This window comes from Sciurus carolinensis, chromosome 6 (assembly GCF_902686445.1).
Source record: "Sciurus carolinensis chromosome 6, mSciCar1.2, whole genome shotgun sequence".
Classification (NCBI taxonomy): domain Eukaryota; kingdom Metazoa; phylum Chordata; class Mammalia; order Rodentia; family Sciuridae; genus Sciurus; species Sciurus carolinensis.
In genome coordinates this window covers 12,689,179-12,714,613 of record NC_062218.1, presented here as the reverse complement: position 1 = coordinate 12,714,613, position 25,435 = coordinate 12,689,179, and the positions used below count along the sequence as shown (strand labels likewise).

Below are 25,435 nucleotides of genomic sequence, written 5' to 3'. Positions count from 1 at the left end.
GGCTCTGACTTCGTACCAAGTCCAGAAAAATAACCCGTCTACACGTCAGCACCTCAGTCTTCCCTGTGCACCAGACCTGCTCTCGGGGAGGACTCTCTGCCGATGTGGCCCCAGAGGAAAACCACCTTCTTTCCTCCTTGAAGGGATCTTTGCACTGACATCAGCATAAAATGACTGGCAGGTTTGGGGGGAGTTGGTGACTTGTCCCAAAGAATTTCAGTCTGTAGTGTAGAGATTTTGCTGGTCTCCAGATTCCAAATTTAAAATGTCAGGAAATCTTCACTGAGCCAGACAACTCATACCAGAGAGATCAGTTCATACCTGGGGGATTTATTTGGTAGCCATTTCCATGGAGGTTGGAGTTTTTACTTTTTAATATCCTGTCGTTTTGCAATCTTACAGTGGGGGGAAAGATCGGGCAGCAGAACACCGTGAACCTGGGAGATATGATGTGAAGGGGTATGTGACCCACTAGGAGCTTTCTAGAGGCAGCTGTGCTTCTCAAACATTCCCGGCCCTCACCCCCAGGGCATGGGGTCTGATGTATCAGAAAAGGCCCAGGCTGCACAGTCCGGGATCAGAACCCAGCTGTTCTAATCTGAAGTCACATGTCTTTACTTTGCAAAGCACAAGGACATTTAGGAACTTCCCTTTAAACAGCAAGTGGCCTTCTGTATTTATGAAAGTCTTGGGCTGGAACCCTGCCTCAGGGCCTCGTTCATTCCAAAGACCTCTCAGACCCTTGCCAGCTGAGTCTCAAGGCCACGGCTAGTCCTCCTTGCCAGCCGCAGCACCTGTCCTTCCTAAGCTGGCTAGAGCTACAGCTGTGCTGGGGGTGACACTGGTGGGAAAATGAGCTAGCCATTGGCCACCAAATGGAAGCCCCATCGCACAACTTCACACAGAAGCCTTACACATCCTTGACGTGTTTCCAGAGAGCCTCAGGGCTCGTAGCTTCTCTTGTGCTGGGCTCGCCCACACGTGGGGTAAAGGCGCAGAGTCAAGACCCAGACTCCGGGAGTTGGGTGGAAGCAGGCTTATGGCGAGCAGCCTGCAAACTCATTTATTGCGGGAACAGTGATACATTTTATAGGTTTCTTGCCCAATCACAATGTGCCACGGGGGATCAGACCACCAGGTTCCTATACGGGTTCCCTTGGTAACACTGAGTCGACTTGGGGCAGTTGTTTACTTTCCTAGGTAGGAGAAGCAGAACGCTCCTCTCTGCAAGTTTTCCTTACAAACTTGAGATGTTCACTGCTGCCAGCCAAGAACTAGGATTTCTCCCAACAAAGGCTGAGTCTTAGGCTGTTTCTCTCCCTCTCTGTATCCTTTTCAGATGACCTCACTTAGTTCTCTGACTTTAAATACCATCTGCATCGCACATGCTCCACCAACCAGCAACCCTGCGCTCCAGACTCATGGAACCAACTCTCCTACTTGACTTCTCTATTTGAGCATCTAGTGGGCATCTCAAAGGCAGTACTAGTCTCCCCAGGGCACTTTGGCCTTTCCTGACCTCCACCCCCGTCTCCCCACCTCTGTAAAGAGCTTCACCACTGGTCCAGTGACTCAAACTAAGAAGATTCAACATGCATCCACGGTCTCTCCCTGGCCCTCATGCCCACCACGTCATCCACCTCCACATCTGATGACCACTGCCCAAACACCCTCCCATCAAGCTACTTCTCTCATCTCCTCTGCTCCACCTCATCCAAGTCTCCTCCTTCCTGGCCTGAATTCCTGCAGAGCTCTTGACCGCCTGCCTCTGCCCGTCCCTCTCCAGACCACTCTTGTCCCTATAGCTGGCAAGAGCCTCTGTGCCCCTCTGCCATGGCCTTTCCTGAATCCTCACAAGACACATTCCTCGCCTGACCCAGAATGATCTCAACATCATCTGCTTTTCCAAACTCACCTTCTCCCCCTCATTTCTCACTCTGGCCTCTTTCTGTTCCTTCAACACCAAACCTCCTGGAGGCCTCTGGTCTCCTTCAGCTCATCACCTTGTTCTTGTCCATTCCTGTTCTTTGGGTCTCAACTTGAATGTCACCTCTGTAGAGGGGTCGCCTTGTCTATGTCCGTAAGCTCCTCAAGGAATATCCAGCTGATTAGCTTCTATTTTTCAGGATGCATCACAGTAAAGGATTATACCGCTTGTGTGCTTGTCACTCCATTCGTTCAATGTTTGTGCATCATATATCATGTGATGCTCTGTCGTGTCATAGGTCTGCGGTGTTGCAGTAAAACACAGCCCCCTGCTCCCTGGAGCTAACATTCAGGTAGAGGAGGTGGACACAAAGACAAATATCAGAGAAGCACGTGGTGCGTCAGGTAGTGAACAACAGGCTGTGAAGAAAAGCAGGACAAGTAAATAGACAAGAGATGCAAACAGTAGGGGCCTGAGGACAGGCAGGATCTGAGGACGGGTAAGAAACCGCCTCGAATAAATGGGTGGTCGATTTGATAAGTGGTTCTGAAGAAATGTGAACTATTTTAAGGAAACGAATTTCGATTCTTCTCTCACATCCTAAGTTCCATGAAGTCAAAAATTAGATGTGCAAGGCAGGGCACAGTGGTGCACACCTGCAATCCCAGCAACTCAGGAGACTGCAGCAGGAAGATGGCAAGTTTGAAGCCCTCAACAAATGAGCAAGACCTTGTCTCAAAGTAAAAAATAGAAAAAGGCTTGAGGATGTGGCTCAGTGGTCAAGCACCCCTGGGTTCAACGCCCAGCACCAAAATAAATAAATAAAAGTTAAGTGTGCAAATGAAGCCATAAACCGGAATGAAGTTATCTTATATGAGGATGGGTAAGAAAGGCAAAGGCTGGAAGTATGGAAACTTACTCCACAAAGTGGTGGTAGACATCATATTATTATCCCTGGTATCAAAATAAAATCATGACATTATAGGTGGACAAATTGGGGGAAAGACTTGCTTTATAAATGGGAATTAAAAAAGGCAAATAACATTACTATATTGCTTGTCCTCGTTTCTGAAATTTCTTTCTCCTGCATTTTAATATTTCTTGAAATCAGGATGAGATTTATAGATGATATACACATTTTATCTGATCATGAAAAACATTAAGTCAATGGTTTATCTTCCAAGCAATACCATCTCATAGTTGAAAGCTGATTTTTAAAAGTTTGTAAAAATTAGTATGAACATTAACATTCTTGGTAGAAAACAGCTAATTTGATTGTTTACTCAGTAGATATTGGAGGGCTTACCATGTCCTTCACTTACTGATAAAGAAAATAGACAAAAGCCCTTGCTTTCAGATGTCTTGTCTAAGCCAGTCACTGCTTGGTGCCCTGTACGCCACCTGCCCATATCCCATTTAGGATCAGCAGGGTTACTTCAGGGAGAGTAAGTTCCTTGACCACTCGGCAGTTAAGCGTGGAAGCAGATTCCATCTCAAGGCTGCATGCCTCTGAACCTTGTGCTCTTTCCTGAAATTGCCATAATTGTTGAGCTAAATGAAACTTTCTCACTCGGCTTTCGGGCAAGCTATCATTACCTGTGTTCTCTCTCCTCCCCTGACCCTTCAGTGCTAGGTTTAGGACTTAAATCAAGGAACTGATGGTGGAAATAGAAAGCATTGCAACAGAGGCCCCAGCCAGGGCTGATTTTCTTTTTTTTAAGCAAAAAATGAAGTTTTGCCAAGAAGACACATAAACAATCTAGTCCTGTATTATTTAGTTGCACTACTAGGTGCATTTGAAACTTGTGTCAAATAATATCTATTGTTTAAATTTTAACTTGCATTTGACAGGTAAAAACAAGTAAACAATCCACAATTTCAGATTTGGGGAAGATGGGACTGAAAAAGAATAAAACTAGACACAGTTTTCAATGTCTGTGAGACAAGTAATTAGAAGCTGTCCTAAATAGAGTTCTCTAGAAGCAGAATCGGTATGCGTGGCCTCTTGTGCATTGTGATTTAATGAGCAAGTGCTTTCAGGAGGAGGAGAAGCAGTCAGAATGGGGTTCTGGGGAGAAGTTAAGCAAAGATTGGTCTTCCCTGGAGACTTCCCTCTGGTCTCATAGGGACTCCAGGGCATGAACCTTAGCAGAGTGGCTCACATAGAAGCAGGGAGCTCATCTTCTCTCCCCTGTGTCAGTCAGTCATTACCTTCCTGCTGTCTGGGGTTCAGTTGTGTTTAATCCATGCAAAAGGGCTGGGTACTTCTTCCTGAGAAGGAGACGTCTGTGAACCACAGCTCCCAGCAGCTGGGAATGGGTGCACTGCCTGGAATTGGGTGTCCAGGTGGGGTACCAAGTCCAAAAGGAATTGATTTGGTCGTTGATTAAGTGATAAGTTTTGACACATAGCAGGAGTCCTTGAACTAGATATGCCTGTTGAACACAGAATTTATTGTCAGGGAGTTTCTTGCTTTTATGTTGCTTTAGGGTGTTAAGGTGTTCGGTCAGCTTGACAGAAGGGAAAATTTGTTTCTAAGGGAGGCATCATAGCAGGGGTGCTCTGCAGAGGCTAAGAAGGTGCTCATGTGCCAGATGTAGTGACACACGCCTGTAATCCCAGCTGCTCTGGAGCATCTCGAGTTCAAAACCAGCCTCAGTAACTTAGTGAGGCCCTAAGCAACTCAGTGAGACCCCGTCTCTAAATAAAATACAAAATAGGGCTGAGATGTGGCTCAGTGTTGGAGTGCCCAAGTTCAATCCCTGGTACGTAAAAGAAAAAAGAAAAGAAAAGAAGGGGCTCATAGAGGTTTTCAGGTTATTACTGGGAAAAAAGGGGAAGGAGAATTAGAGACATAGTTGGAAACAATTATCAGGAGCTAGCTTATGTAATGCCACCTTTGTCGGGAGGATAACAATGACTCCCTACAGCTAGCATACATTTTTATTGTAGTCTTTTCCAAAATCATTTTTACATATTGGTATTTCCCTCTATCTCTTTTCCCCTAATAGACTCTGCAAAGACTGTTCAACTCTTGTCAGTGTCCATGGTATCAGTCAGCATGTCTCCTGGGAAAGTGAATGGAACACAGCACAGGCAGAGACTGGGCCCTTGGGTTTTGCTGGCTCACTCCACCTGTGCTTGGGTCAGTGCGTGCTGGAGTGTATTGAATGAGAGACCAAAACCTAGATCAGGCTTTGACACTGAGGAATGCTTTCAGAGTACATGAAATACCTCCTTTCATAGATTCTGAGCCTCCCCCCACCACACACACACACACACACACACACACACACACATTTTAGCATCTGCAGTCTGGATGTGTCTTACAATTGGCCTCCAATCATAATTGGGAGCACTTTTTCTTTCTTGGTGGTATATTAGTAATGTACCTTATGATCGATAGTGTCTTAGAGTCAATGAAACACAATAGATTGGGTTTATTTATTTCGTTGTAATATAGTATGATTCCTAAATATTATGTGCATCTGAAGATTTATCCTTGAATTTATTTGTTATATTCAGCCTTCACTCCTTCAAGCTCCTATGGGCTCACTTAGTGTTTGCAAATAAACTTTAGCAAGTATAGCACGGTAGCACTCAGACTGTACTATAATCTTATGTTCGTAGGGAAAATCATGAACTGTTACCTACTTAATACAAATAGAGAGCAGACAGGAAAAAATGCATTTCTTTCATTTCTTCTACTTTGAGTTTATATAAGTAGAGATTGAATATGGGTTTTATGAATGTCTTCATTGAATGAATGAAAATGGCAGGCAAAGACTTTAGCATGTCATCGATGGTGGCCATTCTATTTGTCAAAATCCACAGAATGCACAATACTGTGAGTGAGCCCTGATGTAAACTATGAACTTCGAGTGATAATGATGTAGCAAGGGTTCATCAATTGTAACAAATACAGCAATGTGGGGCTAGGGGTAAATGGGAACTCTGTAATTTCCACCCAGTTTTACTATGAATCTAAAACTGCTCTTAAAGTCTGTGGTGTGTGTGTGTGTGTGTGTGTGTGTGTGTGTGCACGTGTATGATGGAATATTTCTCAACTTCGAAGAAGTTGCATTTGCTCAAATGAATGGAGTTGGAGAATATCATGCTAAGCGAAATAAACCAATCCCAAAATATCAAAAGCTGAATGTTTTCTCTGATATGCAGATGCTAATTCACAATAAGGGGTGGGGCTGCTAGGGAAGAATAGAGTTACTTTTTATTAGGTAGAGGGGAGTGAAAGGAGGGGGAAGGGTATGAGGGTAGGAAGGATAGTAGAGTGAAACAGACATTATTACTTCATGTACATATATGACTGCATGACTGATGTGATCCTCAATATGTACCATCAGAAAAATGAGAAATTATACTCCATTTTTGTATAATTTATCAAAATGCATAAATGCATTCTACTGTAACATACAACTAATTAGAACAAATTAATTTTTTTTTAAAAAGTCTGTAAAAACATCCACTCTTTTGGATGCTAACTTTCTTGCTTTGTTGCCTGGTCCTAAGGATAGGTGATGTTCTGGAGGGATTTTAGGCATAGAGTGCCATCCACCTGGACACCTGTTCCTACCATCAGCAGCATTATCTAGTTGTCTGCTAGGTGGGAGAGTTAGTTTAGAAATGGTATCTGGATGATAAGGTGGTCAGAACATTCAATGACTGCATCATCCTGAATGTCATTGTAATCCTTCCAAAGGTGTTCTTTTCACACATATTGGTCTGCACAGAGTCCAGAGACGTATTTCAAGTTAAAGTACAGCAAGAATCAGATGATTCTACGCAATGCCTTTTTCATAGCATAGGACTCATTCTGCCAGGAAGGACACTTACATAGTATGTCAGTTTACCCAGGAACACTTGAACGTGCGCACATACACCTTCTTTAAAGTAAAAATCATCACTCTCCTAAACAGGTTGGTTCACTTCCAGAATCCTGTTGCTATTAAGTACATTCAACCTACTAATAAAATTTAACATGTTAAGGTGTTCTTTTTTTTAAGATCAACTTTTAACCAAAATTTTATAGGATTGTTTTCTAGTATTAACAAAATACTTACTGGGGTTTTTATTTCCCCTTTTACTTTAGCCCCAATGAGCAGGTATCTCCCCCACAGAAAGATTCTCAAACTGAAGCCAATATGGATGAAAATGAAAACCTTTATCAAATTACAGTGAGCTTTACCCTACAAGCTGCTTAGCGTTTCTATAGGAACACAATCCGCAGAGCGTCATGTTAGAGGTGTGATTCCGCAGAGATGAGACTCCATTTCTAATGCCATTTGTGGCTTTTTCCGCTTCACAGGCCTTGAACCGGGGCATTGCTGCTGTCAAGGAAGATGCAGTCGAAATGCTGGCCAGCTACGGGCTGGCCTATTCCCTGATGAAGTTCTTCACGGGCCCCATGAGTGACTTTAAGAACGTGGGCCTGGTGTTTGTGAACAGCAAGCGAGACAGGACCAAAGCCGTCCTGTGCATGGTGGTGGCCGGCGCTGTGGCCGCTGTCTTTCACACCCTGATCGGTAAGCTCTGCCGGAGCCAGGCAACTAGCTTTGGTCATTTCTTACTCCTCTTCATGGATTTGAACGTACATCCTGAAATGAATGATTTCTTCAGCAATTATCAAATTTTCATGAAAATTTCAGGGGAGAGAAGGATGGGAGTTTGTGTTCCCAGCTCAAGAAAATAACTGTATTTTTTCTGGAAAACTTTAGTTTTGTGTCTCTGACTCTTGAAATCAGAGAAGAAAATTTCATCAATAGGTGATTGTACCTAGTAAGGTGCACAAAATATCAGCATTTGTTGGAGACATGCGTGTGTAATTGCACTGAGAATAAAAGTAGAATGATTCTTATTTAGAATTAATACTGATCAATAGTGAGGACAGGGGCTGGGGAGATAGCTCAGTCGGTAGAGTGCTTGCCTTGTAAGCACAAGGCCCTGGGTTCGATCCCCAGCACTGAAAGAAAAAAAAAAAAAAAAAAAAATAGTGAGGACAAATGACGTTGTTTTATTTATTAAAATCAGTTCGTCCTAGGGCTCCTCTATGCTGTTTTATTCAAAGCCAAGAGACTAAGCCTAACATTCTTTCCCTGAAACAAGCAAGCTGGATCACACTTACAGTAACTAACTGCCTACAGCTTCACCGGGACAGGGAAAAGCTCATCCCTTCACGGTGGGGTTCTCATTCCATTGCCTTCTGGGTCATAAAACCCCAAGATTGTGATTTCAGAATTTCTGGGCTTTCAAACGGCCTTGCTGCCCTTGGCATAGCATCTGCTGAAGCTGGTCACATAAACTGGCTGCATAAACCCATGTGTACCTTAAAAATGTTGCTGGTCATGTGAGAAGCATGGATGTCAGTGGTGAATAAGGAAGTGGGAAGATGAACCCAGACCGCTTACGGTGTGTTTGCAGGAGCTAATGTTTACTCACTTAATTGTGAATCTCAAAGTACACGGCGTGAGCTGTTTGTGGTTTTCCTTCTTCGTATGGCATAGAATTCTATTCCGAGGGCGGTGTGCAGAAGCAAGTCTGCCAGTGGGTCAGTCTTCCAGCCAGCACTGATACTGACCACTCCATCTGAGCTCAGAGCCTCTGGCTGTGGGCAGGTAGAGTGTCTCCTCTCCTTCCCTCAGTTTTTGCCCTAAATGCCAACCATGAGTGTTTGGAGAAAATTTTTGCTGCTAGATTTGATCTGGGCCATTTCCAAAGATGATTGTATGTATTGAGAAAATTCCATCCATTTTTAAAGCAAGGGGCCTTATCTAAATAAGTAATTTAGTTCCCTTTTTGCTTGGATCTTTAAATAAACCCATCCATTTCCTATTTTAACCATGGGTGAATGAGACTTTGAGATAAATAGTAAATTACTATCTGTCAATAACTGGGGAGGAAAAAAGCTGAGCATACTGTGTTATTGAAACTGGTGGAGGAAATTGTAGTCATTGAAATAAAACTCAATATCACTATCCAACTCAAATCTAAGTTTCTTGCTTTTAAAGTAGAATCCTAAAGTATTAAATTTAAACCCAAAGGGTTCTACATTCCAGTTACATTTAATAATCACTTCTATCACATTTGATTTCTTTTTACAGTTAAAACTTTTATTCCTTGCCTCAAACAGATGATTTCTTGAGTTGCAAAGAAAGTACTTAATTTCTTTGAACACCTACAACTCAAATTTTAAGGCTTTCCCTCTCCTAGATTGCCAGATTCATTTTATTTTATGCCCACTATTCATTTGCTTTCTCATTTTCTACTGTCTATGCTGGTCTTTCTCCCACTTCCTTTTTTAATGCTATGTAAGATCTGGTCCACTCTTTGTTTTCCATAATCGTGACCATAAATCCATAATGGGACATTGCTATCTCTCCATCCGCCACCTCTTCCTGTTACCGTTTCCTACATCAGTGAACATTTCCCCTTCCAATGCCAGTCTCTACTCTACGTACCACCTACTGTAAGATACTTAGTCCCCTTTTTACTTCTTAGTACTACCAAAGACAGCTGCTTACATTTCTTCTTTGACAGTCAGCTCTTGGATAACTGTGCTTGTGACAGGGGAATATTGACATAGATAAAACAAAAACACAAGTACTCCAAATGTGCTTGGCGTGAGAAGCCATTGCATGATCTCAGGCTTCTCCCTAATCATCTTTTTCTGGACTGATAGTGAAATGAGCATGTATTCTCTGCGTGAACAGCCCCCAAGTGGGGGCTGCAGTTAGCAAGAAGTTACACGTTACAGATTCACCATGCTGGATTCACAGAGTGGAAATGTGTACTGGAGAGATCTAGCTTTAAACTTAATTTTTCTATATTCCTTTTTTAGACAATACAGTCTGATTGCCTTATGCATTTCTTGTGGTGCTGTTTCCCCATCACTTTAAAGAACTTATTTCCTTTCCTCAAGTTCGTCTCATTTTTCAGTGGCACTTATGTAAGGACACATGAGGGCATAAAGCCGGAAGAGGTTCTCTCAGGGCTGGTCCTCAAGGCCTTGTGGATTAGCTCGGAGAGGATGAGTTGGATTTCAGCACCACCCTTTCTAATCTTTGCCTTCTCTTTGATGCAAAATGGAGTCAAGCCTTTGACCCTGTGCTCTAAATTAATATTTTGCTACATCCATATGAAATTCCCAGTGGTCGCCCTTCCTGCCTACTTCACATCTGTTTCTGTCTAGCATCAGACTTGGTTCAGACTTGGTTCATGACCGTTCATGGCAATTTGCATTTTTTCAGTTTAATCTTCTTTCCTTTTTGTTGTGATTTCTACTTTACCTATTGGTTTTACCCTTTCAGGTATTAGTTTCTCTTCCCAGCATAATGCCTCCTGTACATTTGATGAATATTTCTCTTTTTAGATATTATAAAACTGGTAAATGCATCCATTTCCCCGTGTGGTATTGTTAAATATGAAGTGAGACATTTTTACTACAAAGATCACGTCATTAGGATCACTAGAGCTCGCCAGCCTACTCTGAACAGTGGGGGTTTTTATTTCACGAATCACCATCCCCGACTGTACCAGAGCGAGACCGAGAACGGCCCTTCGTTTCAGTCACTTTGCAGTGGTCCTGTCCTCGCTGTCCTGTGCGGTGGTTCAGCAACACATAGTCGCGCATGTCACTTCAGGGCCTGTCGATCAAAAGTTGGGACTAGACGTGAAACAGGAACAAAAGAGAGGGTGGCCAGAGACACCCTCTCCCTGCTCAGATGTGGCTGAGGGGAAGCGAGTGTGGTTTCTGGAACCCCGACACAAGCTGTCTTCAGCCGGTGAGCGCGTTCAGAGAAGGCAGAAGTAAAGGACCGCCAGGGCGGGGGCGTTTCGACGCCCTCCTGCCCCTGAGAGAGCAGAGTGGCCCGGGTGGTGAGAAGACGATGGGAAGCAGGCGGGTCCATGCCCTCACGGCCAGAGGGAAAGAAGCAGCAGAGTCCAGTGCTGCAGGCAGCAGGGGCTACAGTGGACGCCCTGTGCTCAGGCAGATGGGTAACCAGGTAAAGGGGATTTGGACCCCGAGACTAGAAAGAGCTCTGTTGACTCCATGGGAAGCCAAAGGGAGGGGCAGAGGAGGCACAGTGTAGAGAGAGGGAGCCAATCAGGAGGGCATGGGGGCGCAGCTGTGGGCTTTTCTGTTTGTTCGTTTGTTTGTTTGTTACAATATCTCAGAGACAACCTTATTGAATAAGGCAAATCCGTTCTTGGGTTCACATATGTTTAACACAGCTTCAACCAGTAGAGGTCAATGTGTTCTTCTTAATTACATCATTTATAACTTCATGGTTTCTTTGTACAAGGAATTAGAGTGTCTGTCTGCCCGTCTTCTTGGTTGTAGACGCGTGCCTTGGTTGGGTTCTCTGTGATTTCTCTCAGGGTCTGTGTATTCCCATGATTCTTCTAGGACTTGGAAAAATTCTGATTCCCAGTGTGTGTGATCTTCTCTAGCTTAGCTTTTCACCAGTCCAGATGAACAAGAGCTCTTAGTATTTTCCAGTATTTACTAATAATCTAGCCATCCCTGGGGGATCGTCGTCACTTAGAAACCATTTCAAATGTGACCATCCCCAGGATATGTAGCTCCTCCCTTTCACAGAGGATGTCCTCTGTGCTCATCAGCTAATGGGTCACAGAAGGACAAGTGAAGTAGGCTCAGGTCAAAGGGCACTAAAAGCTTTTGGTAGTGTCATCCGGTATTAATTGTGTTTGCCACCGACATAGGAAATGACCTTTTGCTGGGCTCTCTTCATTACATTTGCTGTAGTTAAGGAATTCTTGTGCATTGTGTTTCATATTTTTTCCGAATTACTTTTCTTTCTGGACCCCACAGATAAGCACAGCACTCTCCCATCTTTGGGGCATGGGCACCTAGGTATGGGTTTCCCCAGGCGTGGCTGGAGCAGATTCCATGTCCTCGCAGGCTTCCCCGGGAATGCCCATAGGGCTCACAGGAAGGTGGCTGCAGAGCAGTGCTCAGCAGCACCTCCCACCCCACGGCAGTGGGACAGATGAGCAGGCACTCGGAGCTGCGCTGCATCTGACAGAACTGAAGCCTAGGAGGTTCACTGGCCCCAAAGCTCCTGTCCATTCTCTGCCCACCCACAGCCTGGCTCTGGCTACCAGATGACAGGGGCCTCGGGAATATTTCTTGGCCCTGTTGGGCAACTGCCAGTCAATATCGCCTTTTAAGCTTAATTATAGGCATGACTGCTGCCGTGGATCACCCGTGAGACACCATTTCTAACAGCAACAGAGCAGCAATTTGCTGCCACGGCACCGTAATTCAGGCCAGCGGTCACAGTGCAGGTGAGACCCTGTTTCTCACTCTTGTGAATCTAGGAGAGGAAAACTGGCTGACCCTGCATTTCTTTCATTTGGATCCACACTAATTTTACCTGCAAGGAAATTAGTCTTTTCTGACCGCCTGAGTCACAGAGCACTAGGAACCAGAGCTGCGGATTTCAGCCTTCTCTCCACGTCCATTCTCCACAGTGTCCTGCGAGGCCTCGCCCGTGTTCCCAAGCAGCCTGGGCAGTCAGCAGGACTTGGGCAACTAAACGTCGTAGGTTCTGTGTACCAGTCTTCTCTTTTTAAACTTTTCCTTATTCATGTGTTATAAGCAAGCCCTGTAAAGTCCAAATGGGTCTGATTTAACATAATTCACATTTGAAAAGGTGCTGGGGATGAACAGTTTCAGTAGACTATCACCATTTGTTGTTAGCTTAAAAACCATACCAATACTCAGAGGCTCAAAGCACAAGCATTTATTTTTGCTCACCAGACCATGGGTCGACTGTGTGGTTCTTTTGGGCTTGGCTGGGCTACTTGCTGCCTCTGTGGTCAACTGAGGGTCAGGAGGTGGCTGGGCAGATCTTGGGGGGGCTTCCTAGGTGTGCTCAGCTGGCCGCAGGCTGGCCCAGATGACTCTGCTGGGCAGCTGAGCTCTCTTCCACACAGTCTCTGTGGTCTAGTGGCACTGCCTGGACTTTTGGAGATGCCCTGTCCAGACTCCAAGCAGGGGATAGAGGCTAGTAGGCGTCCTGAAGCCAAGAAACAGGGTGGCGCTCCATCACCTCCAGTGCACACCACCCAACTGAGCACATGGCAGACCAGCCAGGATCCAGGGGTGGGAATATAAATTCCAGCTTTTGACAGGAAAACAAAAGGTGGAGATGTAAGGACAAAAGGATAATTGAGAATTTTTATAGTCACTCATTTTGGAGATGATGGATTTGTACATTTATTCGATTAACATTTATCAAACACTTCCTGTGCGTTTGGTAAACACTGGCCTAAATCGTGGGTATTCAGGCATGAATCAGACTCATTCTCTAGACAGAAGCAGGTACCAATGATAGAGTATGATCCCACTCCATCAAGTCTTTTTGGGGAGTCGGGGTACCAGGGATTGAACTCAGGGGCACTCAGCCACGAGCGACATCCTCAGCCCTATTTTGTATTTTATTTAGAGACAGGGTCTCACCGAGTTGCTTAGCACCTCGCATTTGCTGTGGCTGCCTTCTCCTGCCTCAGCCTCCCAAGCGGCTGGGATTACAGGTGTGCACCACTGTGCCCGGCTCTATTAGGTCTTAATATTTTTGTTCTTGTGTTAGAATTTCACATTCACTTTAGTTATATCAGGCACAGGTTTATGATAGTGCTTCCAGGCCTGGGCCATGTTTGCACTTCCCATCCCCGGTTTTCCTGGCACGGATCCTAGTTGGGTGACATGTCAGCGTCCCATGTAGAAAACCGTCACCTTCACAGCTGGGCTAGTCAGCACAGTGCTAATACATAAAAGTCATTCAACATATACTTGTGAAGTGGTTTAATTGTGGTTACTAGCCATATAAATAAATACCACACTTTGGAAATGATGCTTTAGAAACCTGGGGGTGAAGCTGCCTGTTCCTATGAACAGCCTTGGTGGGTCAGTAAACAGTACTGGTGAGACTTTTAAGCATTGACAACTTGGGAATTTGAATTAGAAGAAGGGGAGTCAATTTTGTATATTGGAAACGCCCATATTATCCTGTTTCTGCAATGAAGGGGAGGACTTTTTCTCAGTCCCTATGGGAAAGTAAATGTAAATAGACTATTGTCATCAATGTTAATATTTTGTGGTTTACAATAAGTGCTAGTAACCACTGGATGAGCAAGTTTGGGAACCACTGATTCCAGAAAGGTCTGTTGTCCTGGTTGGCTGAGGTCAGAGGAGCTGTAGACTTGAAGGGCCCTCCTGTCTCTCCTTGTTTGTGCAGGGTTGGAGCCACCTACCTGTAAACAGGTCAAGTCAGCGTCCTCTTGGCATTTCACTATCATAAAACCTGCTTACCTCTGTTCAGAACCCTCATTTAATTTAGTTTTATAACTTTCTGCCCTTCATGAGGAACACACAAGTTGTTTCAGGACAGTCTTGGCAGGGCAGCCATGGAAGCTGAAGGTCACTCAGTGTGGCTAAGGCAGCTGGCCTGGTAATTATGGACTCCATCAAAGCACTTCAAGCAAATCACCCCCAGCCAACTGCTCTCACTGGAAATAGCTGGAAGGAGCCAGGGGCTGGCACTGGAGGGAGGGAGTTGGGGGGCGGAGGAGACATGGAAGCAGGTGCTAGGATTTTACACTCACCGCTCCCAGGGTGGAAACAACCTCTGTAGTAGAAATCAGAAATCTACCATGAAAAGGAGGAAAAGTTTCTTTCTTTGGCCTCCAAATTTCTCCCAAGTAACTGAAAGGGGAAGAGACTAAAATGAAAAGAAGCAAACGCAGCCTTGCGCCCTTAAGTCCCCTGTGCCCTGGCACCTGGGGTGGGGAGGAGCCCGCAGGCCCTGCGCTAAGAGCGAGGGAAGGGCTCCTATGTCTCCCAGGGGCAGAAAGCCCAGGAGCTCCTCCCAGGAAGAAAGGGTGGGGAACCCTGAGGCCCTCCAGTTCCCCATAAACTCCATGAGCCTCTTCCAATTCCCTGCATACGAGCATCATTTTGATGTCTTAGTCAAAATCACCCAGTAAGTAGCTGCATTTAGAGGGAGGGGAGAAGCTCGCTTCAATTGGTCACTAGTCCTGCTCTCCATCCCGCAAGCCCAGGTGTCCATCTTCCCTTGCCACCACCCCAGAACCTAACTTGGAAATCACTCTCCCTCCCTTTCTCAGAAGGGCCTGTTTTCATTTGTCAGGGCTGCTGTAACAAAGTACCACAAACCGGGAGACTTAAACTATAGAAATGTACTGTCTCAGAATCCTGGAGGCTGAAAGGTCAAGATCAAAGTGTCGGCAGGGCTACTTCCACCTGCCGCTGGCTTCCTCCTCCTCAGAGACCCTGTCCTGTGCCTCTTCCCTGGCTTGGGGGGGTGTTGCTGGCATGTAAGGATGTCACCCCAGCTCTGCCTTCATCCTGGTGTGGTTCCCTGTGTGTATCCAGATTTCCCCTTTTGATAAGGACACCATCACACTAGATTGGGAGGCCACACCACTTACCTAATTACACCTGCAGTGACCCTCTTGTCATATGAGGTCACATCCTGAGGTTGGAGGTTAGGATTTCAGCGTCTAAATTTTGAGGAGACCTGGTTTGACCCACAACACTACCTTCTTGGCCTCCGCCTTGCCCCAGTCCCATGTCCCCGCTTAGGTCACTTCAGGCAAGGCCACTCAGCTGGCATTTTGCACTGACTGTAACCTTCCCAGGGAACTGTGGCTCACGAGCTGCTCGCAGCCAGCACACACTGCTGCATGTGACTGTGTGCCCCTCTCTCCCCCAGCCCGGTGCCTTTCTTGTCGCCCCTGCCAGGGTGGACACAGTGGAGCAGTAGGTGAACTGTCCCCTGCAGGTTCCTGCACAGTGAATGTTTGTTGACTGAATGAAAACAACTCCACAAATAAACAGCAGCGACAAACTTTGAGGCAGAATTTCCACAGCTCAGCACCCAGAGTAGACCTGTGTATGGCTCAGCAGCGTCTTCGTTCTGGCTTTGCGCCTCAGTCGGCAGAGCACTGTGGGGGTTCACCCTGACCTGCAGACAGACTGACGCTGTCCCATGCTGCCTTCCAGGGTCAGCTCAGGCCGCCTCTCTCCACTCCCCATCTTTGTAGGACTTCTGGCCCAAATGACAGGGACATCACAGCCGTCCCTTGCCGTGCCTCGTCCACCTTCTCCGTCTCTTCTTTCTGCCCAGTGATGCCCCCTCTTCCAGCTTTCTCCTCTTGCTCCTACAGTGGCCTCCATGGCCTCGCCACCCTGCCCACCTGCCACTGGCCTCTTGGTTTTACACTTCCGTCCCTCCTTGGAGGATGGGAACTTTCCTCCAACCCCTCCTGCCCTCGCCGACTCCAGCCCCACCTCGCTGTATGGAAACCATGGCCATCCCAGCCCACTACCTTGAAGCCACCTGCTTGCCCCCTGCAGCCTCTGGGAGCATTTCAGCATCCCCATGACCTCAGGTGCTCCAGAATTCCTGTAATTCAAGGCTAATCCTCATAAAGATTGGAGCATTACTTCACTTTGCCAATTAAGATGGTAATAAGTTGTCTTCCAAATTTTGAGATGTGGGAGGATTCCTATTTCACATAAAGTGAGACTGCCCTCTAGCTCCACCTGATTTCAGATTGGCTTCTGTGGTTGTCAAATGCACATCCCAGTCACGAGAGAGAGCAGCGGGACCACAGTGTCGCAGCACTTGGAAAACGCCGAAAGCACATAGATTAGTATTTTCACGTACAGCCTTAGCTACGTCAGTGAGGTTGAAAATTGCCCATGTTTCATTGAACGTTTGCTGATGGTATTTGTCAGGATGCTGAGCTAACACACTGGGACGGCGTGCGTCTTTCTCCCGTAACTACTGGGCATGTTCACCTTGAACCGCCCACAGGGATGGAGGGCCGGCTATTTCCAGTCTGGCACTGTGGCAAACCCTGACACAGGAGAGACTTCCAGAGCACCTCCTGCACGTCATTTTCCAGCACGCAAGCCTTCACCCAGAGTTGCCACTCTCCTGCCGAAAAACAAAGTAGGACTGACAAGTGTGAAAAGCTTGCTTTAGAACTTGTATGGAAAGGCATGTTAACATCTGGAAATTTCCTCTTAGTAAATAACGAATATGTGCAAACATTTAACTTCAGATCTGTCCATCGAGCGTTCTTTTGTAGTATCAAAATAATGTAAATGTGCAACAGTAGGAGGTTGCTAGTAAGTCAACCTACATGAAAGAATTCAGTTCATGGAGAAGAATTCAGTGACTTGGCATGCAGAGGCATATCATGGAAACACGGTCTGGTTGTCAGAAGAGCATACGTAGTAGGATCCCATCATTATGTCAAGGTACACACAAACTCTACCCAACCATAAAAGAACTGGGCAAAGAGAGCCCAGAGTGTTAGCTGTTGTGACTCTCTCTGGGTAGAGGGATGAGATGATAGATGATCTTCTTATCATTTTTCTAATTTTTTACAGCAAACACATGTCACATTTAAAATTATTTTAAAGTTCTTAAAAGGCATGGGAAAATATCTGTTTCTAAATAGTCTCATACATGTCTTTTGACCCTTTGCAGCTTATAGTGACTTAGGCTACTACATTATCAACAAACTGCACCATGTGGACGAGTCGGTGGGGAGTAAGACCAGAAGGGCCTTCCTGTATCTCGCTGCCTTCCCTTTTATGGATGCCATGGTAAGTGGGAGAAACTCTTCACTTTTCTCTTTTAAATGACAGAATATGCATAACATGAAACGTACCATTTTTAACTGTTATGTGTACAGCTCCGTGGCATGAAGAACATTCGTGGTTTCGTACAATCTATCTGGAGAGCTCTTTTCATTTTGCAGAACCCTAACTCCATACCCATCAAACAATAATTCTAATTTCCCCTTCCCCCTTTCCCTGGACCACCATTCTGCTTTCTGTCTCCATGAATTTGACAACTTTAGATACCTCAGATAAGTGAAATCATGGCTGGTTTATTTCACTATGCATGGTATCCTCAAGGTCCATCCATGTGGAAGCATATGTCAGATTTCCTTCCTGGGTATGGCACGCTGTGCCTATCCATCCATTTGCACTCCTTCTGCATGGTTGTGTGTCTGTGGCCACTAACACTGCTATTTGCATGGGTGTACCAGTACCTCTGTGGGTCCCTACATTCAGTTCTGTTGGATACATAACCAGAAATGGAATTGATCATATGGTAATTGTTTTTTCTTTTTGGTGCTACAGATGAACCCAGGGCCTTGTGTGTGCTCATAACGCACTTACTCTGCCACCGAGCTACATCCCAATCTATTTTTACTTTTTAGAGGAACCATAATACTGATTTCCTTGACTTCTAAGCAGTTCAACTTCTCAATTTATTTTATGAGAATTTTCTGTATTTGCCACCAGTTTTGCCAAGCAGAAAGAAAGCCCATTTGAAAAATTTGATTCAAATATAAAGTTCTGTTCTGATATCTTCAGGACTGAGCCATCAGAATAGGTCTCTGATAACTTACCACTGTGTAGCCTACATTCCCAAAGCTGTAAAATAAGAATCTCCTGAACAAACCAGTAGGATTTCGTTACTTTGGTACCAGCTCTACTACGTTAAGCTAAGGACTGTTCATGTCTGTGAATCTCGATACCAAAAATGGTGCTGTTTTTCTTTCCATCTGGTACAGATATAAAGAGACTTAGCACACAAAAATTTCCAGTAATGTCTGATGCTGGAAAATAAGCCCTTTCTTTGGGCTTTGTTCTAAATTACTTTTGGAAGGAGACTTAAGAATACGTTGGTCTGCATACCTTTATTGTTCCCTACCTCCGGTTTCACGTGTGTTAGACACAGAAGTAGATGGACTCTGTGTAGAGGTGAGGCCACACCCCAAACCCCGGAGCAGACAGGCAGGTCAAACATCCCTGCTGAAGACCTTCGGAAGTCTTAGGTGGACCGTGGTCAGATTATTGCCTGGCCTCGGTGGCTCCGATGACTTTCTACTGGTCTGCAAGGAAACCTTAAATATTAAACTAGTTGTGATACAAAGGTTCTGGTTCTCAGTGTGGGGATGTCCCTGTAGGTGAGAGATTGGGTCATCAGGACACTTGCACCTGTACCTTCTTCTTACCTGTTGCTAAGTGGGGTGGGGGCACCATCACCACAGTCCGTCCTGCCCTCCAGGAGCACAGGCCTTTGTCAGGGGTTAGAGAACTGAACGAAGCACCTTTGTCACGTTTCTGAAAGAGTTAAGACCTGACCCTGGCTGAGGCCACCATGCCACTGTACTGTCTGTCCTCCTTCTGAGCTGGAAGTAGGGACCTAAATACAGAGCACTAATTATACAGTGAATTCCAGGAACAGGGACTGTTAGCAAAAGTGACTCGCAGACTCTCAAAATACTCTGTCTCCCGCTGTCCTTCAATTCTGTTTATTTGTCATGAGAGAGAATTTCAAAAACTCAGTACAGGTTGAGCATACCTCATCCAAAAATCCAAAATCCTAAATGCTCCAAACTCCAAAATTTCTGGAACACCAACATAACACCCCATCTGGAATATTCCACACTGATCTAAGGCGAAACTATGTTTCATGCACAAATTTTTTGAAATATTGTACAAAATTACTTTTAGGGCTATGTATATAAGGTATGTATAAATGAATCTCATGTTCAGACTTAGGTTTCAACCTCAAGATACCTCATTCTAATGTATGATCACTTTCCAAAATCTAAAAAATTTCAAAATCTGAAATACTTCTAGTCTCAAGCATTTTGGTGAGGGATTCTCAGTCTGTATAGCACCAGCACATTGTTGATTGGTAACTTTTCTTCCGTGTTTGAAGTCCCCCAAAGACCTTAACATAACAGTAAGAGAACTGCTAATAAAATCTAAAATAATGAGCATTTACAATGAGCAGGTCATCTCTGTCCTTTCCCACCTACACACACATATGTACCCGAGAGTTGGAGAGATAATATTTGGAAGCTGGGAAGCTTATTATCCAGATGGCTTTCGACAACAGTCAGCCCACAGGTGATGTTTGCAAATGTTATCTACAGTTTGTATTTCTTTTAACATTTGGCATCCTGAGCCTCTGAGCTGAGGACACAGACACAGACCTGGGGGATAGATCAGACTTATCTGATTGTGTCCATCTCAGATGGAATTTTATTTCTAAATCAGTCCAAAGGTAAGAAGGACCATCAGTCCCTAAGCGGATCCTATCGAGAACACCCAGCCTTCTCCAACCCGGCTGCAGGGCTTTGGGTTGCCTACTGTTGTAGCTCTTTTCATCTTAACTTCCCTTAAAGACACAAAGGGCCAGATCAGATCTTGCCTAAACCTGAAAACGAGAAAATAGCAGAACCTCAATCAGCTAGTGAGAACAGGCATGGCTGTAATCCGCTTAACCAAGCCAGAGCCCTGGTTGTAACTTGCTTCCTGGAAAGAGGGGTTGCATCTGGGATTCACACTGCTCCAAGAGTGTGTTTTCTCCCCTATTACTTTTTATTTAGCTTCCTGCCAGGCATGCAAACAGAATGAGTACACTAGTCTGCATCTAACTGTACTCACTCTTCCACTTAAAAATCGAATGTGGAGCTAGCCTCCAGATCCATAGCTAGCTGAAGATTTATCAAATCTGTGCTGCTGCCAGGTGCAGTGGCGCATGCCTATAACCCCGGCGGCTTGGGAGGTTGAGGCAGGAGGATCTTGAGTTCAAAGCCAGCCTCAGCAACTTAGGGAGGCCCTAAGCAGCTCACTGAGACCCTGTCTCTAAATACAAAACAGGGTTGGGGATGTGGCTCAGTGGTCAAGTGCCCCTGAGTTCAATCCCTGGTACACACGTACACATACACACACACACAAAACCCATGCTGCTAAGACTGGGTACGGGGGGTATAAAGTGTATTTCTGGAATGCCCAGTAAATCATAATGAGAAGCAGGAGAGTCCCAACCGTGTATCTCATGGCAGATTCTTTTCTTTCTGGCAGGCGTGGACCCATGCTGGCATTCTCTTAAAACACAAATACAGTTTCCTGGTGGGATGTGCCTCAATCTCAGACGTCATAGCTCAGGTAACTGCGGTCTTTGTGTCAACCAGAGGTCCTCGAGGTCACCTGGTGTAACAGAGCTGACCCAGGGTGCCATATTTACATTCAGGCACGGCCTGGGGGTGGCTCAGTGGTAGAGCGCTTGCCTAGCATGCACAGGGCCTGGGTTCCACCCGGTGCTGGGGCCGGTGGGAGGGGTGCATTCACACTAGCTCAGCAGCACTGTTACATCAAACGTGGACTTGGATGAACCAGAGATGATAAGAGAAGGAAACCTCCTGTAAACAAAGGGCACTCTACCGCTGCAGCACACGCCCAGTCTTTTCATTTTTATCTTGAGACAGGGCCTTTCTGGGTTGCCGAGGCTGGCCTTGAACTTGCGATGCCCCTGCCTCAGCCTCCAGCTTGCTGGGATTACCCATGTGCCCACCACACCCCACCTCCTGACCATTATTTCTGAAGAATGTGCATGTAACAGACTTAATTCAGCCTCACACCTGGTACATGGTAGACGATCACAGTGTTGGGCGCTTGGCCAAGTGCCCTCGGCATGGTCCAGCCGTATGCAGCCCGTCACTCAGTTCCCGAGTGAGCTCTTAGGAATTATTCTTAAAGGGTGTTTCTTATGCGGATTTCCATGGAGAGCTGCCGTTCAGGTGTCATATTCTCACATTTAAAAGAACCGGGGGGGCTGGCGTTGTGGCTCAGTGGCCCAGCACTTGCCTGGCATGTGTGAGGCCCTGGGTTCCATAGTCAGTACTACATACAAATAAATAAAAGATCCAATGGTAACTAAAACAAATATTTAAAAAAAAGAATCAGGAGTGGCTTCACTCTCTGTTCCTGATGTCTGAGGAGGAGGCTGCCCCTCTCCTGCTGGGTCCAGATCTGAGGGCCACACCCCGGCCTGCTTTTCTCCTCTTCCCTTTTTCTTCCACTGAGGATGTCACACAAAAACGTCAGTGGAAAATCATATTTCATTCCTATAATTTGTCAGTCAGGCTCAGTTCCTACAATCAGGAACTCAGTAGAATGATTTCTTATGGAGGAGGTTCGACCATAATCTCTAAGCGCCCTTCCAAATTCTCAAACTTCATTCTAGAACATTCCCATGCATTACCCCTCGCCTGCTCCCTCATCTCTAAGCCACCTCTTTGAAATAATCTGCTGTTGAGCTGTTAGATTTACCTCCCGATAGACCAAAAGTTAAACTTCCAAATTAATTGCATTTCCTCCGTGGATCACTGTTGGCGTCATTTAAATCAGTCCTTGCTAATGCGGTGCGCGGCTGGGGACGGCTGGCGTTGGGCTCCGATAGGCGTCCCGCTCCTAGGCTCCATCCCGTCTTGCCTGCAGCACCTGCTGAGAGATGAACTCCTTTGCTCGCTCCTTAATTTGAGGTGAAGAAAGCACCTCGGCATCAGCCACTCACGAGCACCTGTACAAGTGAATTATTTTGAAGACAAAAAGAAAAATAAAACAGAAGAAAGCGTGTCACTTTGCCTAAAATAAACACAGTAGTCATCCAAGGGCAGAAGAAACAGCTACTCCCGAAAACGCCCCCAGCCGTCTCCTGGCTGGTTTCGGCCGATCTTGGCCCTGCTTGTGGAATAAGCAGATCTGGTTAGAAGAAGCAAGTGGGGCTGACGGCAGATGCCATCTGGCCCCAGGCAGTTCCTGGTGGAGTGGTTATTTTAAACCTCCTTGTTTGAGTTCCTACCGCAACTTGGTTGGGAGAGTAAATTCCATTTTTGTTCTGAGTCTCCCTCCCGCTTCCCAAGCTTCACCTCTCCCGTTACCTGAAAGCGTCTGGTAGTTAAGTGATTTGGTGATACATAGTAGCTGGATCTAGGCAGCACCGGCTAGTGAGCTATCGCCAGTGATAAAATGAAATCTGTGAATAATGCCTTGAATTTCAGTGGCAACTCTCATTAAAAAAAAAATAATAATAGCAACTACCCTAAGCTACTTGATTTCACACAATAATACAAAAAAAGTCCTTGGTTTGGTTCAGACGGGTTACTTTCTGGGTCACCATTGTTATAACATGGTTCCAGTTGTTAGGATTGATGGGATTGCCAAGGGACTTATGAGAAATATTTCTGTTTTGCTTTATTTCATGTTCATCTTGGCTTTCTTAGCTTGCTCAATATTGAAGTGAGAATCTGCTTGAGGTCATTTGTGCTCCCTGGGACCTTCTGTCCTCTGCCCTCTGTGCTGTCATCTGCCCTTGCCCTGAGGTCAGCGGGACCCCAGATCAGAATCTCCAGCATTATTGTCAGTTCCTTCATCTGCTACTCTTTTCTCTCTTTTTATCTTCCGGCAAAATCCCAGCCCTGAATGGAACCCATGTTGCGCACCCTCCTCCACCTGCCCCGGGAAGCTAATGCTTCTTACGGAAACTTGCCCAGGGCACGGAGGACCAAATCACAAGTGCCAAACCTCCTCACTCCCCACAGCTGTCTCCTAGGAACTGTTTCAGAGGGTCTCCACCTACCACTCACTTCCAGCAAAGACCTCCATTCCTGCGTCACGGAGAAAATTGAACTTAACTTATGCCCACTATGGAGCAGTGTGGTGTGTCCCCCAGAGGTTCATGTGCTGGAGGCCTGGCTCTGTGTGCTGGTGGGCTTAGTGGGGCTCAGGTCATTGGGGGAATGCCCTTGGAAGCGATTGTGGGGTTCCAGTGTCTCTCTTTTCATGTTCTCAAGGGGTGATCATTTTCCCCTACCCATGTTCCCGTGGTTGCCATCAGCCATAATAGCCGTAATATGGCACAGCCAAAGCAGGAGGAGGGGCCCTTGATGGAGCCCTTGCTAGAGCCCACACCATGCTGTCTGGACTTTCAGCCTCTAGAACTGTGAGTTAAGTAAACCTCTTTAAACTTTCATACATATAAAGTTAGCCTGCCTCAGTTATTTTGTTATAACAACAAAAACAGACTGAATCTATACTCTAGGTTAATAACATTTATAACATGCTCCCCTATTAAATATCTGCATCCTCTCCCTTCTCCTCAGAGTCCCAAACAAGGCTATCCAAGTGTCTCGGTGGTATTTCTACTCAGATCCTTCAGAGGTATCTTCGGCCTGAATTAAAAATCAGCATTTTGCTGAGTAAATTGGTGGCATTGCCATCTGTTCAGAAACCCAGGAGCCACCCTTGAAAGGTGCCCTTTAGCACCAGGACTTAGATGTTACTCCTAGACCTGTCTTGGTCTGCCATCTCTGCTGCTCTGCCTGGTCTGAGGGCCACCCTGGCCAGCTGAATGCCAAGAGGCTCCCCGGCTCGCCTCTGTCCACCTCCCCTGCTCCCTCCACTCTTCCCCCAGGGCCATAGTGGACTTTTCCCAGTGGAATTCTCACCGTCTCACCACCCGCTTAAAAAATCGCCTCCTGGCGTTCTTGATAAAAATCCCAACCCTGATCTTGGCCTCACAGGGTGCTGAAGACTGACAGGCCGCAGCCTCTGCAGCCCAGCATGCTCCTCTCCCCTTGCTCTCTGGTCTGCCAACCACAGCTCCTCCTTCCAGGGCCTGGGCATGGAAGAGCCATCCCCTCAGGGTCTTTGCGGGTCTGCTCCTTCTGCCCAGGAGGAAGGCTCTGCCTGGGCTTCCCACCTCCCTCCCACCCTGACCCCTGCCCACTCCTGGCCCAGACAGCTCCCAGCAGGGACACCTCCTCCCCTGCCGCTCCACGCTCTGTCCTTCTCCACCTCATCTGCCTCACTGCGGGCTGGCTGGGGACACTCACTGGATCATTGTATGATGAGCGTGTCTGCCGTCTCCATCAGACTGACAGCCCCAGAACAGACCCTATTATCACTGAACCTGGCACCTGGCACAGGGCCAGCAGATGCCAGCTCTCCCTGGGAAAATGCTGTCCACCGGTTTCCTTGGAAAACAACCTGACGTGTTTTTGATGGCTCGATCGAATTCAGAATTGTAATTCCGGGTTGAAATGCAAAGGGTGCACTTGATATTTTGAGGTGATAAATGATACATTCTGCCCTGAAGACATGAGCCCTATGACACGTGCTGGGCCACATGGCATCAATCTGTCAGAAAGTCAGGGTAGCTGGCGACATCTTCACCGTGGCCTTGGGAGCTCCACTGGCTGAGTCCTGCACCCTCCCTCCCTCCCACCCGGTCCACTCGGCACTTCGGGACGCTGTCTTGTCATCGCCCCACTTATTTACTCTTTGGCTGTGTCTTCCCTTTCCTCTCATCCAAGTCCACCTCCTTGGCCCCTCTTGCTCCTCAGGCTTCTGTCTTGCACGGCCATCCTGACAGCCTGGGCTTTCCTGGACTCGGCAGAGGATGCATTGATCTTCATGTATTCATTTTTCAAACAGTTTGCAACCCCTAAACGTCCCATTGTGGTGTAGGCTGTGGGTTTTGCAGAATGTGAAGCTTGCTGCGGTTATTCTTCCTCCGGGTCTGCACGTGAGGGCACCCTAGGGGACTTAGATCAGGTAAA

General features: G+C 46.3%; 1 protein-coding gene across 1 annotated transcript in view; it reads left to right on the top strand.

The window, feature by feature from the left end:
• Positions 1 to 25,435, top strand: part of Ankh (ANKH inorganic pyrophosphate transport regulator) — a 134,598-nt gene that overhangs the window by 70,874 nt on the left and 38,289 nt on the right. The window contains exons 2-4 of the mRNA XM_047555662.1: positions 7,251 to 7,467; positions 17,491 to 17,609; positions 20,898 to 20,981. Of these exons, the coding sequence (XP_047411618.1) occupies positions 7,251 to 7,467; positions 17,491 to 17,609; positions 20,898 to 20,981 (420 nt within the window). The remainder of the gene's footprint in view (positions 1 to 7,250; positions 7,468 to 17,490; positions 17,610 to 20,897; positions 20,982 to 25,435) is intronic.